Raw genomic sequence first — 14,492 nt, 5'->3', positions numbered from 1 at the left:
GAATCTGGCAGAATAAAGCTTCATATTCACACTACACCTGATGAGAAAAGATCCACAAATTGTATATTTCTAATGCCCTTACCAAAATCTTCCTGGTACTGTCAGCAGTTTAGCATTGCAACAACTGCTGACAGATTCTCTTTAATGGTCAACTAATGGTTGATGGGTTCCGATATTGGGTTAGCATAGCATGGTAGATCCGTGGTTATATTTCTAATGCCCTAATATTTCTAATATCAGTGGTTCTAATGCCCGATATTTCTAATATCAGTGGTTATATTTCTAATGCCCTTACCAATATTATTTTTCAATATTATTATATTATATTTCTAATGCCCTTACCAAAATCTTCCTGGTACTGTCAGCAGTTTAGCATCGCAACAACTGCTGACAGATTCTCTTTAATGGTCAACTAATGGTTGATGGGTTCAGATATTGGGTTAGCATAGCATGGTGGATCAGTGGTTAGCATAGCAGCATTGGGGTCCTAGGTTTAAATCTGACCAAGGGCAACATCTGCATGCACTTTGTATGTTCTCCCTGTGTTTGCGTGGGTTTCCTCTGGGTTCTCCGGTTTCCTTCCACACTCCAAAGACCTTAGATCGTGAGTCCCATTGGGGACAGTTGGATGCGCTGTGGAATATAGTAGCCCTATATAAGTGCATTAAATAAATAAATACTGAGAGGTGGGCATTTTTCACATGTGTGATGTATATGGTAATTCAATTATCTCTTTAAAAGTTAGTTTGCTTTGAACCCCCTACTTAAAAAAAAAAAAAAAAGATTCTGGGGTGCGTAATGCTGTATAACAACAATAAAAGGTTTGTAGGTCCTCAGCGTTTTCACGTGCTCTCTGTGGTGAGGAGTTAAGATTCAGGAGTTGAAAATTCCTCTATCCCCCTGGGGTTGGCCAGTCATAGATGTAATAACACAGTCCTTCAGTAGACGCAGACAGTGTGTGATTCAGCTGCAGTCCTCACTACCTCCATTCACTTCTGCACAGTTATTTCCCTGTGCCTGAAAGGACCCTTACCAAACTCTATCTTCCTCTACGATGTTATCACTTTGGGTTGCTCTTCTCGTCACGTCATGTCTTCTTCTCCCTTCTGAGTCTGAGCCTGGCACACAAAAGGTGAAACAGAGATCGCTGCGACAAAAGGACCTGGACATCATAGAAAGAGTGAGTCAAACCGTCCCATATATCCGCTGCCACATCCCATTTTCAGAATATATTCCAACTTTTCCTTGAAGAACCTTTCATGACCATTTAGAAGGTTCTGATAAGTCCTTTGGTCAGACACCGGTAGACACAGTATGATGTCCTCAATGTCTCCTGCTTCTGCATCAAACAATATCTAGTATAATGTGGTTTTGCATGCTTGATACACACATTATGTATGTATACTGTGTGATACGTGGATGGAGGACGTGTCCTAAGTAGATGCAGATGTGTTTATCATGCTAGTACAGCATTTGCTGACCCCCTCCCCCCCCCACTTCATTGGCATCATGGTAGTATTTCAGCTTGGAATGAGTTTATATAATCAGGATTATGTACATTTTACTCCAAAATATTAAATTTTATATCATTTAAAAATCTTTATTAGCTGAAGAACATATAGACATATTTAGCGCTTGGGTGGATTCTGTCGGTAGTAAAAAAATTGAAGTGCACCCGAGATTAGAAATTAGGGACATGTTTAATTTGCTTGTTTAATCAGAATGTAAGTTATAATGATATATTTATGTGTGCTCTGGGATGACTTTAATGGGTCATTGCCAGCTCTGCCATTTACAGGGACTGGACCTCCTAGAGCGATCTGAGACTGGACTTAAAGGGAACCTGTCACCTCTACTATGCTACCCTCACTGAGCGTTTCTAAATGTTCATTGTGTTACCCTAAACATATAAATTACACTTTTAATTTCATTTGCAGACAAATTCAAGTATTATGCATTTTTGTACTTCCCGCCTTTTATGCAAATTAAGATAAAAGAGTCATATTTTACTTGTGTGCTCTGACTCATCTCATGTACAGGACTCATCTCAGGTTAATTTGCATATGTATCAAATCGTTTTTTTACACAATAAAAGCACACAGAGCTATGGGGACTGGGTATTGCGGATGTGCTAGCGGCCATCTAGCAACCCATGTCCTCAGCTCTATACACAAAATCCAGGTGACAGGTTCCCTTTAACCACTGCCCTAGACCAGGGGAGTAGCTATAGGTTGGACTTAATGCAAACAAAACAAAGTATTATTAAAGGGTTGTTCGGGTTCATCTCATGCTCCGATGCGCTCCCTTTCCCTGCGCTAGATCGCGCAGGGCACTGGTTCTTTTGTTTACAATAACACACTGCCGGGCAGAAGTTTGTTCAGTGACATCACCGGCTCTGATGGGTATGCTTTAGTGGTGCCCTAGCTGTTTTACTGGTGGGGCGGTCTTGTTAGGGCTCTTTCACACGAGCGGATGCCATGCGGGTAATCCGCTGCGTGAAGGAGTGCCAAGCCCCACAGAGCAGTAACATGATTGATAATGCTCCGTGCCTCTCTGTGATCTTTTTACTACAAAATCACGGTGACAACTTTATCTCACTGATTTTGTAGTAAAAAGATCACAGAGAGGCACAGAGCATTATCAATCGTGTTAATGCTCCGTGTCTCTGCTGTCCAGAGCGGTGCTTGGCTCTCTTTTACTCAGCGGATTACCCGCATGGCATCCTTTCGTGTAAAAGAGCCCTTACAGATTGAAACATTTACTGGGACCTAAGCAGAGGTACACAATCATAGTGGTTTCACATCTGACCAGGGGTGTAGATACCATGGAAGCAGGGGATGCCACTGCTATGGGGCCTGAGCTCAAGAAGGGACCCGGGAGGAGGACAAATTGATTTATTTTTAGGGCCCAGGGAGTGGTGAGTATGGTGCTCCTAGTCCTAGCACTGGTATTACTCACAGCCCTCTGGTCTTCTCCGCACAGCTTCAGGACGGGACATAGTGTGCGTAGGAGTGCACTATGACCTGAGGACTGCATTAAGGGGACTGAGGTGGAACCCTGTTCAGAAATTTGCTGTGTGGCCCAGTCACTTCTAGTTATATCACTGTATCTGACATACAGAGGCATAAAACTTGTAACAATAGAAACAGTGTCAATGGTGTGATGGCAATTTTTTCCTACCCTCTTGACCTAGTTTTGACACTACTGATATGCTTAGGTCTGTGTGTTCCAGGTAAAGCTGGAGTGTGTGCAGCAACTGGGCAGATGGTTTACCGGCCTGATGGCAACCTTATGTGCACCGGCTATGAAAGTGCCCAGGACTCTCCTATTCCAGTATTTTAAAAGGGCTTCTTCTATCAGAAGTAGCATCATATCAATGGGATATGCTGTGCTGATCGGTGGATGTTTGACTAGTGGGACCCCAACATTTTCAGAGCAAAGAGGCTTAAAGGGGTTCAACGGGAATAATGATTTTTTTTTTTGCAAGTGCCCCCAACCTGTGGCTACAAGCAGCATGTCACCGCTGAAGCCAGTCAATAGCTGCAGTGGAGCATGTGACCATGCCCATGTTGTGGCAGATGTGATCCCTGGACAGGAACATTGACATGTGGGAGGTAGCACAGAGGACCATCGCAGCAGGGAGCAGGTAAGTATGAATCTTGTTTACAGAGGCAGGCTGGGGGCACTTGCAAGAAAACCATTATTCCCCGTGATCCCCTTTAACTATCGCTTCACAGTTTTTCCTCCACCAGTTGTATGGAGAAGGGGCTTCTCCCATTAACCAAAAGTCAGACCTTCACCAGTCATAAAGTCATGGCATATCCTTGCAATATGCCATCACTTGATAAGATGGTAATACCCTCCTAACTCTCAACAATTTCCACAAATCCCCAGAGCATGCCCATTTATTCTGCAGATTTCTGCTATAGATTTCACCCTTTGCGATGCTCAAGTAGTACATGCAGATCTTGCCGATGATTCATTGTGACCATACTGATTGTGGCATGCTTCGTGAGGAGGCCGGGGTTTATGGATTGAATAGGGGGTGGAGTTGGGGTTCAGGTGAGCTTACCGGTGGGGCCCATTCGACTCTAGTTATACCACTTCTTGCCTGGTAAGTTTCATTCCATGCCTCCTGGGAGCTCTGGCGTTGGTTTCCCATGTAAGTAGTTCTAAGACTGGCTTCTTTATTTAAAAAAAAAAGGAACATGGCCACCAAACGTGGCAAAACTGCGGTCTGTGTTTTCTAGATTATAACTAGGCAGATCCAGTTTCTTAAGAATCCGTCTTTCTCCTCAGTATTATTATGTCTATTTATCATGATGTTCGTCTATATTGCCTGCAGTCACATAGTGGGGCTGATCCATGAATGATTCATCCCGTACATCTTAAAATTCCAGTGTTGCTGCACTATGAAAAGGCTCAGCACTGACTATCATCAGTACAAAGAACTTGTCGGGGGGGCTGCAAGGGCTGTTTATTCCTTTTTCATCATCTGTCAGACCCCAGTAGGGCACACAAGGGGCTTATGTGCAACCTGTGCAGCTGCCTTTGGGTCCAATAAGTAAGGGGGTCCTTTCACACCTCAAATTAAGCCTATTAAGCCAGATTCAGGGGATTTCCATCTGTGTGCTCTCCGGATTGCAATCGCATAGCAAGCTGACTCAATAAAGTAAACGGTTCAATTCACACTTCGGGCTCGTGCACACGTACATGTAGTGGCCAAGCCCGTATTGCGGCCTGCAAACAGCAGGTCCGCAATACACGGGCCCCGGCCATTTGTGCACCACATCATAGATGCGGACTCATTCACTTGAATGGGGGGCACAATCCGGAAGGTGTGGTGCGGAACAGAGGCACGGAACCCCATGGAAGCACTACGAAGCGCTTCCGTGGGGTCTCTCTCCGTGCCTCCGCACCGCAAAAAAATAAAACCTCTTCTATTTGAAGGATCACGAACCCATTAAATTTGAATAGGACTGCATCCATCGGCGGAAACCACACAGATGTTGGCCGTGCATTGGGGACCGCAAATTGCAGTCCCCAATGCACAGAACGGCGGGCACACGTTTGTGTGCATGAGCCCTTAATCCCACAGATCCAACTCGCAGCTTGCACCATTCTTGTCCATTTTCTGGCTGAGACTCAGTCATTCAAATGAATGGAAAAAAAATGCACCCGGCTATCATATGGACATCCAGATATGTCGGTGTTTTGTGGACAGAAATTGTAATCCTCATCTGAAATTGGGCTTAGAGTACATTTTAGACGCCAGTCTTAATAAAGGCCCTGTGCTGGCAGTGGCCACAGGCAGGGGCTGCACAGGAACTAATGTGCGGCAGCTTCTGTTCATTCAGAATATAAGCTGCCGGGGGGAGCCAGAGCACGCCCAGAAGCCTGCGTTTCCGTGTTTTTTGCACCTCCAGATGCTGGGATCACATTTCACCACAGCATCTGAGGAGTTAAAAGTCAGCGATCGGCATTACTGCCAGTCGCAGACAATAGGAGCAGGTGTCTGCTGTGTGGAATAGAGTGGGAGCCATCTTTAAAGACCTGACATGTGCCGTACTAGTATGTCACATGTCAGGAAGGGGTTAAAATCAATGAGCAAGATTCTTTGTAACATTCCTTCCAACCTTTTCAAGGATACCTGGAAAAATGGAGCCTGTTCTGTCAGGTGGCATCTTCAGCTGGAAATCTGCCATCAAACTTAAGGCCCTCATACACATTATTGTATTGTCAGTGGAACCCACCGAGAAGGGTGGGTGTAATGTGAGTGGGGAGCTCCCCCAACAGATGATGTTGGGGAAGAGAAGAATGGGGTGCCTTTTGTTCTCCCAGGAGATAAGCCGCCACTGGTGTCTCTCTCCATTCTCCTTATAGAAAACACGAGCCAAACGTATATGTGCATGGGGGAGCTGGGATAGAGTCGGGAGAGATAGCTATTGAATGTGTTATGCCCACAGCTTAAGTCAAGTTCCTGGAAAGTTGGTTAAAAACTTTGTTGATTTAAACAAATAGACTGTGTCTATGAGGGTGCTGACCCAAACAAAATCTGGATTTAATCTGCTGATTTTTTAGATAATCAGCAGGAAAACCTTAAAGGGTTGTTACAGTTTCAGCAAATAAAGTTTATTCATTGTATCATAGAAAGTTAGACATTTTTCCAAAATGACTAGTGGGTTTTCTGAAGAGCCATAAGGTGGTCCTGGACTTACTCTACTTACTCTCACCACAACAGCAAAGGGGAAAGTAAAGCATTGACATACTATTTTTGGCAAGAACCCCAATCTACTATATCAGGGATGGCCAACCTGCGGCTCTCCAGCTGTTGCAAAACTACAACTCCCAGCATGCCCAGTCTGCCTACAGCTATCAGCCTACAGCAGGGCATGGTGGGAGTTGTAGTTTTACAACAGCTGGAGAGCCACAGGTTGGCCAGCCCTGTACTATATGCAATACATACAGTCAACGACGAACTAGGGTTCCTTGGGCCCAACAGAGGAAATTATTCTCCATATCATCAATAAAGCTTAATGGATTTTGATTCAGGGCTCTGAAGGCAAGTTATTGTGGACCTGTGGAGTCCACTGTGGTATCAGAACCTGAGCCCACCGAAGGATCCTCTGGTACTCTGGTGGACCATTCCGACGCTGTAGCCAGTACTCTGTGGGTGGCATTATGGTTGAGGGGTGTGGCTATGGCAGTAAGATTTCCCTGGCGCTCTGTACAAGCCCTGGCGCTCTGCCCACACATATATGGGCTACTCTATTAGTTGTACATTAGTTGTGAATGCTTCAATAATAATAAATGATCAAAAAGCTGGTGGCATCAGGAGGAGAACTAAACGTTTGCTACCACTTCAGTCACGACATTATTAATACGTTCTGTAAAGGAATGTGAAGTGGTTCAATAAGCAGAAGGCAAGGGTCTCACTCAACACCAAGTATTCACCTTCTTTGTTGGGAAGCCACATTTGGAGAGCCTGTTCCTCCCTCTTCTCCCACCCCTCACATTCCAGGCCTGTGATTCAGCCAGTGATGACATGCTAGCTAATTCTTTTAATTGTGCTGCACCGCAAAATGTCTCACAATTTATTACCTGGAGTCCTGTGTGCGGCTGTCACTCAGTGTGACTTGCATTGCTATGGTGAGGCTAATCCTTAAAGAGGCAGTATAACCCACCCAACAAAAGGTATTTTGACATGAACATACTATTAATTTAGCCGAGGTCTCGACTCATTTCATGGTACATTGCACAGCAAGTACATGAACCCACGTAATATTTTGGCTTCTGCTGGACAATGTCTGCTCTTCATATCTGTTACAGTTACAGCATAGGGGGGCGGGAAACACACAGATTTTTTTAGACAGCTTTTGATGCAGTTTTTTTTAGCAAAAACCAGAGGTGGATCAAGCAGGAAGGAGAAGTAGAAGTCCTTAATTTACATTCCCCGTTCCCTTCTAACCCACTTCTGGCTTTGAATAAAAAACTGCATTAAAAACTACCACAAAAAGTATGTGTGACACCACAAACATAGAAGAGGATTCTTTACGGTAAGAGCAGTGAGACTATGGAACTCTCTGCCTGAGGAGGTAGTGATGGTGAGTACAATAACGGAATTCAAGAGGGGCCTGGATGTATTTCTGGAGTGTAATAATATTACAGGCTATAGCTACTAGAGAGGGGTCGTTGATCCAGTGAGTTATTCTGATTGCCTGATTGGAGTCAGGAAGGAATTTTTTTATCTCCTAAAGTGAAGAAAATTGGCTTCTACATCACATTTTTTATTTTATTTTTTTGCTTTACTCTGGATCAACTTGCAGGATAACAGGCTGAACTGAACGGACCTATGTCTTTTTTCAGCCTTATAAACTATGGGAGACAATTAAAAAAAAAGTCACAAAGGGTTAAAAATAACATTACTCACCTCCATCGATCCCCTGAAACTGCCATTCTAATGCTGTTTCGGTTCCAGCTGCTCTCCTTTTTCTGTCCCGGCAGGCCTTTCCTGGCATTTCTGTTATGTGAAGCCGGGACAGAAAGTGGAGAGAAGCAGCGACCAGAGCAGTATTGGAACAGCAGCAGCAGGGGATCGGTGGAGGTGAGTAATGCTTCTTTGTTATTTTTAATCCTTTATGACGTTTTATTAATAAAGCCATTTTAACTCCTAGAATTTATTCTGCAAGCATCTATTTCTTATCACAGTTCTTATTGACATCAATAAAATAGTAAACATCTCTTAAATAACTAAACTGATAAATGAATCTTTTGCAAAAAGTCCAAATTAAAAATCTTCTACTGTTTTCTGCGACGTGTTTCCATAGTAACAGACTACAAAATAATAATAGTAATAATCTTTATTTATATAGCATTTTATTCATAAATAACATGTCAACAATTAAAACAAGAGGAATGAGGGCCCTGCTCGTAAGAGCTTACAATCTATGAGGAGATGGGGGTGACGCAAAAGGTAGAAAGTGCTTGTTTTATACAATGGTCTGGCCATGTTAACTCAATGGGGGAGTGGATATAAGGCTGCATGAGCCATCATCAGCTGATACCTGTAGTGCTTCTGAGTGTATGGGGTGTGGTGGATGCTGATAGATCAAGTTCAGAGGAATAATTCTGGAGGGGGGAGCGGTGAATGGATCAGGGGCTGCAATAGGCTACCCTAAAAAGATGTGTTTTTAAGAAAGGGTCTAAACTATGGATGTTATTGATTAACCTAATTGCTTTGGGTAGGGCATTCCGGAGAACTGGTGCAGCTCAGAAGAAGTCTTGGAGATGGGAGTGAGAGGTTCGGATTATGGTGATGTAGGGAGGAGATGAAGGGGGTGCAGCACTGTGGAGAGCTTTCTGGGTGAGGACAAGCAGTTTATACTGGATTCTATACTGTATGGGTAACCAGTGCAATGACTGGCACAAAGCGTAGGCATCAGAGTAGCGGTTAGACAGATAGATGAGGCTGGCTGCTGCGTTCAGGATGGATTGGAGAGGGGAGAGTCTGGAGAGGGGGAGACTAATTAAGAGCGAGTTACAGTAATCGGGACGGGAATGGATCAGGGGAACAATGAGAGTTTTTGTTGTTTCCACACTAAGAAAGGGGCGGATTCTAGAGATGTTTTTGAGGTGCAGACGGCATGAGCGGGCGAGAGATTGATTATAGGGGGTGAATCATTACACAGAGACAGCGGGTGTGCTGCCTCGAAGTTATATAGTGCCACACACTGAGATCAGGTTTAAGTAGGTTAGTGGAAGGAGAAGACACCAATACAGTTTTTGAACGATTCAGTGTCAGATAGAGAGAGGACATGATGTTAGAGACAGTCACTGGTGTTCTGTAGTATATTACAGCAGGGGTGATATCACGGGAAGAAGTATATAGTTGGGTATCCTCGGCAAAGAGATGGTGCTGGAAACCAAATCTGCTGATGTAGTCCGATCCTGCAATCATTCTTCTTTTTGTCTCCTACATCTTGATTGTCCCTGCTGTAGGTGCCCATGCATAGTAGATAAATATTGGCCAAGCCCACCAATTTCAGCTGGATTAGCCAACTACCTAAAGTAAAGGTGGTGTCTCAAATTCTTCCTCAACAGCAAATACTTGATTCATTGGTTTACGGAAGATAAGTCACTGTAAGTGGCGTCTTCTTCTCACTGAAAATACTTGAAAGTATGAACAAATTAGAATATAGTTGTGTCAATACAGCTGACTACTAATACCTTCACCCAGTCAAAGACTTCAGCATTAACCCTGTATCTAAATAACCTGTCTAAGGCACTGTGTTTTGGTGGTGCCCTCTAAGCATCCACTACCTAGGGCACTTGTCCCGCCAATCGCTTCATTGCAATAGCCTTGAAGGTATGTGCTTCTCTTTTATTACTGTATTGTTCTTTATTTTATTTATTTTATCAAGATGGGCCCCTTAGAAACCAATATATTCATCCTAAGTACATCAGTGATGAGATGGGGGCCTGTGAGTCCCCTAGGCATCTGAACTACTTGGAACAACAATGCCCACTACTACCCCTATAGTTATATGTTTGGGCACTATGTTTATAGCAAAGATTGAAAGGAGCAGCTTGGCAAAACCCACCTCAGACTATGGTAACAATCAGAATCTAGAAACAAATGTAGCTGAAGAACCCCTTTTAGCATTTATTACGTAGAGAAAGTAAATACAAGGCACTTACTAATGTATTGTGATTGTCCATATTGCTTCCTTTGCTGACTGGATTCATTTTTCCATCCCATTATACACTGCTCGTTTTCATGGTTACGACCACCCCGCAATCTATCGGTGGTGGTCGTTCTTGCATAATATAGGAAAAAGCACCAGTCTACGTGAGCTTCCATGGTCCCGGCCACCAGAGAGGCTGGCAGTTTTTACCATAGTGTACAAGCATGACCACCACTGATGGATTGGAGGGTGGTCTGTAACCATGGAAACGAGCCGTGTATAATGTGATGGAAAAATGAATCCAGCCAGCAAAGGAAGCAATATGGATAATAACAATACTATTAGTAAGTGCCTTGTATTAACTTTCTCTACATGATAAATGCCACTTGCAGAAGCGAGACAACCCCTTTAACATCTGCACCATTAAATGACCATCAATTCATAAAATCAATGATTTAAATAAACGAGTGAATCCCTTATAGTGTTACCTTAGATTGCCTTAGATTATGCATCTAATTGATGGTAGGCATAGAAAGAACTTGGCAGCGAATATTACAATAATGTTAACAGGCACCCAATCACCAGGTACTGTACCGAAAACAGATATTTATTGTAACAAAATGTAAATAAAATCAATATAAGCAACAATATACAGGTATTAATATATATATATATTTGTGTAAAATAAAAGTAAAAATAAGTGATACAAATATACACAGAAATCAGTTACGTGTTCTCCTGTCTAACTCAGTGATGGACAGCAGAGTGCGACTGAGGAAGACAGGGACACAACCTGATCAATAGGTACAATATAGGTGATCCAAAGAGGGGAAGCTCAATATGATCCTAATATGTCTATTTCATCCAATATTCATATAAATCCAATTAGAAAAGTCCTTTTCTATATACCGAAAAAAATCAAATGTTCATTAATTGCGAGCAACCGTAAATAACGTCAATTCATCACCATTCCATTTCATTTTCTAATTGATGTCCATGATTGTATACAGTAAATATTAACTTGATCCCAATGTTGTATGCAATTTGATTTATGAATCAATACTCATAATAGATAATTATATTCTTCAAGATGTAAATTCTAATTTAACTGGTCCAATTTCATTCAAAAATCAATGCACATGATTATCAACATAAAAAGGTAACTTGATCCAGATATTATTACCGTAATCAGTGTTCATAATTCACGGTGTATATATATATATATATTATATTCCTTAACAGATGTGGATGAGAGTACAATTAAAAGCGTAGGCAGTGGTTGTCACTGTGCTTTAGCTATTTGTATAAATAGTGTGAGTTTCTTTCTTGCAAATGGTTACATTTTACCACATTGTTGGCTTCTCTGGAGTAGGTCTTCTGTTCAAGCAGTGTTTTACTCCTAGAGCGAACCTCCTGATTCCCCATGTCAGTCGGTGCATCCCCTGTGTTCCGTGTCCCACGTGGCCGGACTATTTGCTTGATCTCCGATGCAGCGCGCTGTTAATTGATATATCTCGGATCCTTGTGTCGCGCATTCAGATGTTGCGCAATTGTATCGAGCAGTGACTGTACCGGAGATCTCTCTGCATTAGTGTAGTCGTATCATATGCGTTTCTGAGCGAGAAGTAATCCACAAACTCAAGCTATTTGTACCCAAAACATGGGTGGAGCGGGCTTCTCTTTGAGGTTCTACAAAAAGGTGGGATGGATCCTCACATTAACGTTCATATAATTATACCATCAATAAATATACTGATATACTTAAAATATATATTAAAAAAGTTGACCAATTATGGAGATATCCATTTGAACATACCAGTCTAGTTCCACTTATTACTGAAAACGCGACTGCGTTTTCTGTGTAGTGTTGGTATGTTGTATACAGCCGTTTTTAAAAAATTTTAAAATATAACTTTTATTTCTATTTTAATAAACAATATAGCCACAAAAACATATAAATTTAAAACTGGCATATGGCGGGCAACTGCTGTTAGAGGACTATAGGTTTACCAGTCACAGTTTTTCTATTGGTGGGCCGAGATTATTATTTATCTCTTTCAATAGAGTGTAAGGTGCGTGTCTGTAATGTCAGCCGACATCCGACGCCTTGCAGCTATCACTCTTGCGAATTTATTACCCTACCTACAGTGCTGTATTTGTGCGTGTCTGATATGTTATCAGGCATTCATAGCGGCTCCTACCGCCCGCACTTATACCAATTGTCTGCCCCTATAATGTGCATGTATATGCGGCGTCTGCAGATCGCCGTTCAATTAGTCATTCATTGCCCTGCCATATCCTTTAAAACTACTGATGCAGCTCCCCCAACATGTTTCACCGCGATGCGGCTTCTTCAGGGGGGTAAGGAGCTTTTTGCCTTTCACCTCCATTCAAGGGGTTTTATCATCTCAGACAATGGGGGGGATATCACTAGGATATGCCCCCATTGTCTTATAGGTGCGGGTCCCACCACTGGCACCCATAACCTATATCGGGAACGCAGCCCCGAAATTGAAGGAGAGTACACTGCGCGTGCGCAGCCGCCCTCCATTCATTTCTATGGGGCCGCCGAAAATAGCCAAGTGCTGACTCGCCTATTGTCGTCTGCCCTATAGAAATGAATCGGAGCATGGGCCGCACATGCGCGGCACACTCCCATTCACTTCTATGGGAGAGGCGGTGATTAACGCTTGGTGATGGATGGACCACCACCATGGGGTCCTCCAGCCACAGCGCTCCCCGCTCCGTTCTCGATATAGCCTAGCGATATGCCCCCATTGTCTAAGATAATAAAACCCCTTTAATAGATGGACTATAGAGACTTCAAGGTATACTTCCCCACTAATTGGCATCTATCAGTATAATATATAAAAAAACACACTTACGTTTTTAGTGCGTTTTTTTATGAAAACAGATGGTTTATCTATTATATGATGGACCATTTCTGTGGTTTTATAACTATGTAATTATACATACTATGTTCACTAAAAAGAACTTCTAGATATTATTCCTGTATAGTGAAAGAAAACACATGGCTATCTATTTTGGACTCTTCTTATCCCATCTTTCATGTCTTTATTTTCTATTACTGTATATTATTCCTCTCATTTCCTTTCTATTTTCTTTCTCTTTTTCTTTTTCGTTTTTTATTTTATTTTCTATTTCAGATGGACCAGAGAATGTCTGGGGGCATTCATAGTAGACACACAGTCAATGAGATGTCTGGCACCAGGAACTGTATAGAAGTACTCATATATCTTGGTTCACTGTATCATAAGTAATTTCTGGCCGGGAGAGCGTCTTGGGCTCCTCTGTCTTCTGGCGGATTTACTGCTCTCTTCATTATTTTTTATTTCGCAGCTAATTGACTCACATTTTCCAGCTCAGACACTGAAATTCACAGCCCAGGGTATTTCTTCCTAACTCCTGCTTTCAAGGTAAAATCAACAGTTTGCCTCAGTCTTGACTTTTTAGGAGTGACACGGCAACAGTGACTTCACTGTCTAGGGTTTATGTTTTTGTTGGAAATGCATATTCCGTTCTAAAGGAACTAAACCCAAAGCACCCTAAGGGTAAATGATATAAACAGTTCATAATCTAACATATGATGCCAAAATCTAGTAAAGAGCAAGTCTTTTCACAATTCATAGCCACATCAGTTGTACAATAATCATCTCTAAGTTACTCTGCAGCCATATTTATTTATTTTGTTCTAATGCATCTAAAATTAAAAAAAGCAACTGTGCAAAATAGTAAAAAAAAAAAAAAAAACCCTCCTACATGTTTGTGTGCACAGTTCCAGTGCAGTTCTATGTACGTCCATGGTAACAGGCTACAAACAAATCCGGTCATGATTAAGGACCGAAACATGAGGGTCCGAAACGCATAGATTGTCTCTTGCGCATGAGGATTGAAAAGTTTTTACCGCATCATAAATAAAGTGTTTCCTGTTGTATAAAAGAGCTGGTGTGACAACTCGGGGGTTACTTAGCTCTCCAGGATCGCCGTCTTCTCCGCTTAGACCCCAAGAAGCCACTACAACACTGCAGATTTGGGTGTAAAATGTCCACGGCCATCTTTATTATCACTTTTACAGCAGACCAAAAACATAAAGCATAAACATAAAACCTTGGCCGTCTGGCCACTGACTAAACAGAAGTTCTCCCTTTCTATCGGGATCTGGGTCTACCACCCATCTCCCCAAAACACAACATGGTGCTTACCCCACACAGGGTTAGAGGGTCCTGGCTCCCACAGGCCTTGGCGCAGCCTGCTCCTTCCTCAGACTGGGAGCCCTGATTGAGGAGC

General features: G+C 42.6%; 1 protein-coding gene across 1 annotated transcript in view; it reads left to right on the top strand.

The window, feature by feature from the left end:
* The first annotated feature begins 933 nt into the window (after positions 1-933).
* The window catches only part of CTHRC1 (collagen triple helix repeat containing 1), a 34,463-nt gene continuing 20,904 nt past the window's right edge, over positions 934-14,492 (top strand). Inside the window, exon 1 of the mRNA XM_044294903.1 lies at positions 934-1,180. Within this exon, the coding sequence (XP_044150838.1) occupies positions 1,055-1,180 (126 nt within the window). The 5' untranslated portion in view covers positions 934-1,054. The remainder of the gene's footprint in view (positions 1,181-14,492) is intronic.

The sequence above is a fragment of the Bufo gargarizans genome, chromosome 5 (assembly GCF_014858855.1).
Source record: "Bufo gargarizans isolate SCDJY-AF-19 chromosome 5, ASM1485885v1, whole genome shotgun sequence".
Taxonomy (NCBI): domain Eukaryota; kingdom Metazoa; phylum Chordata; class Amphibia; order Anura; family Bufonidae; genus Bufo; species Bufo gargarizans.
This window is presented reverse-complemented; position numbering and strand designations above follow the sequence as displayed.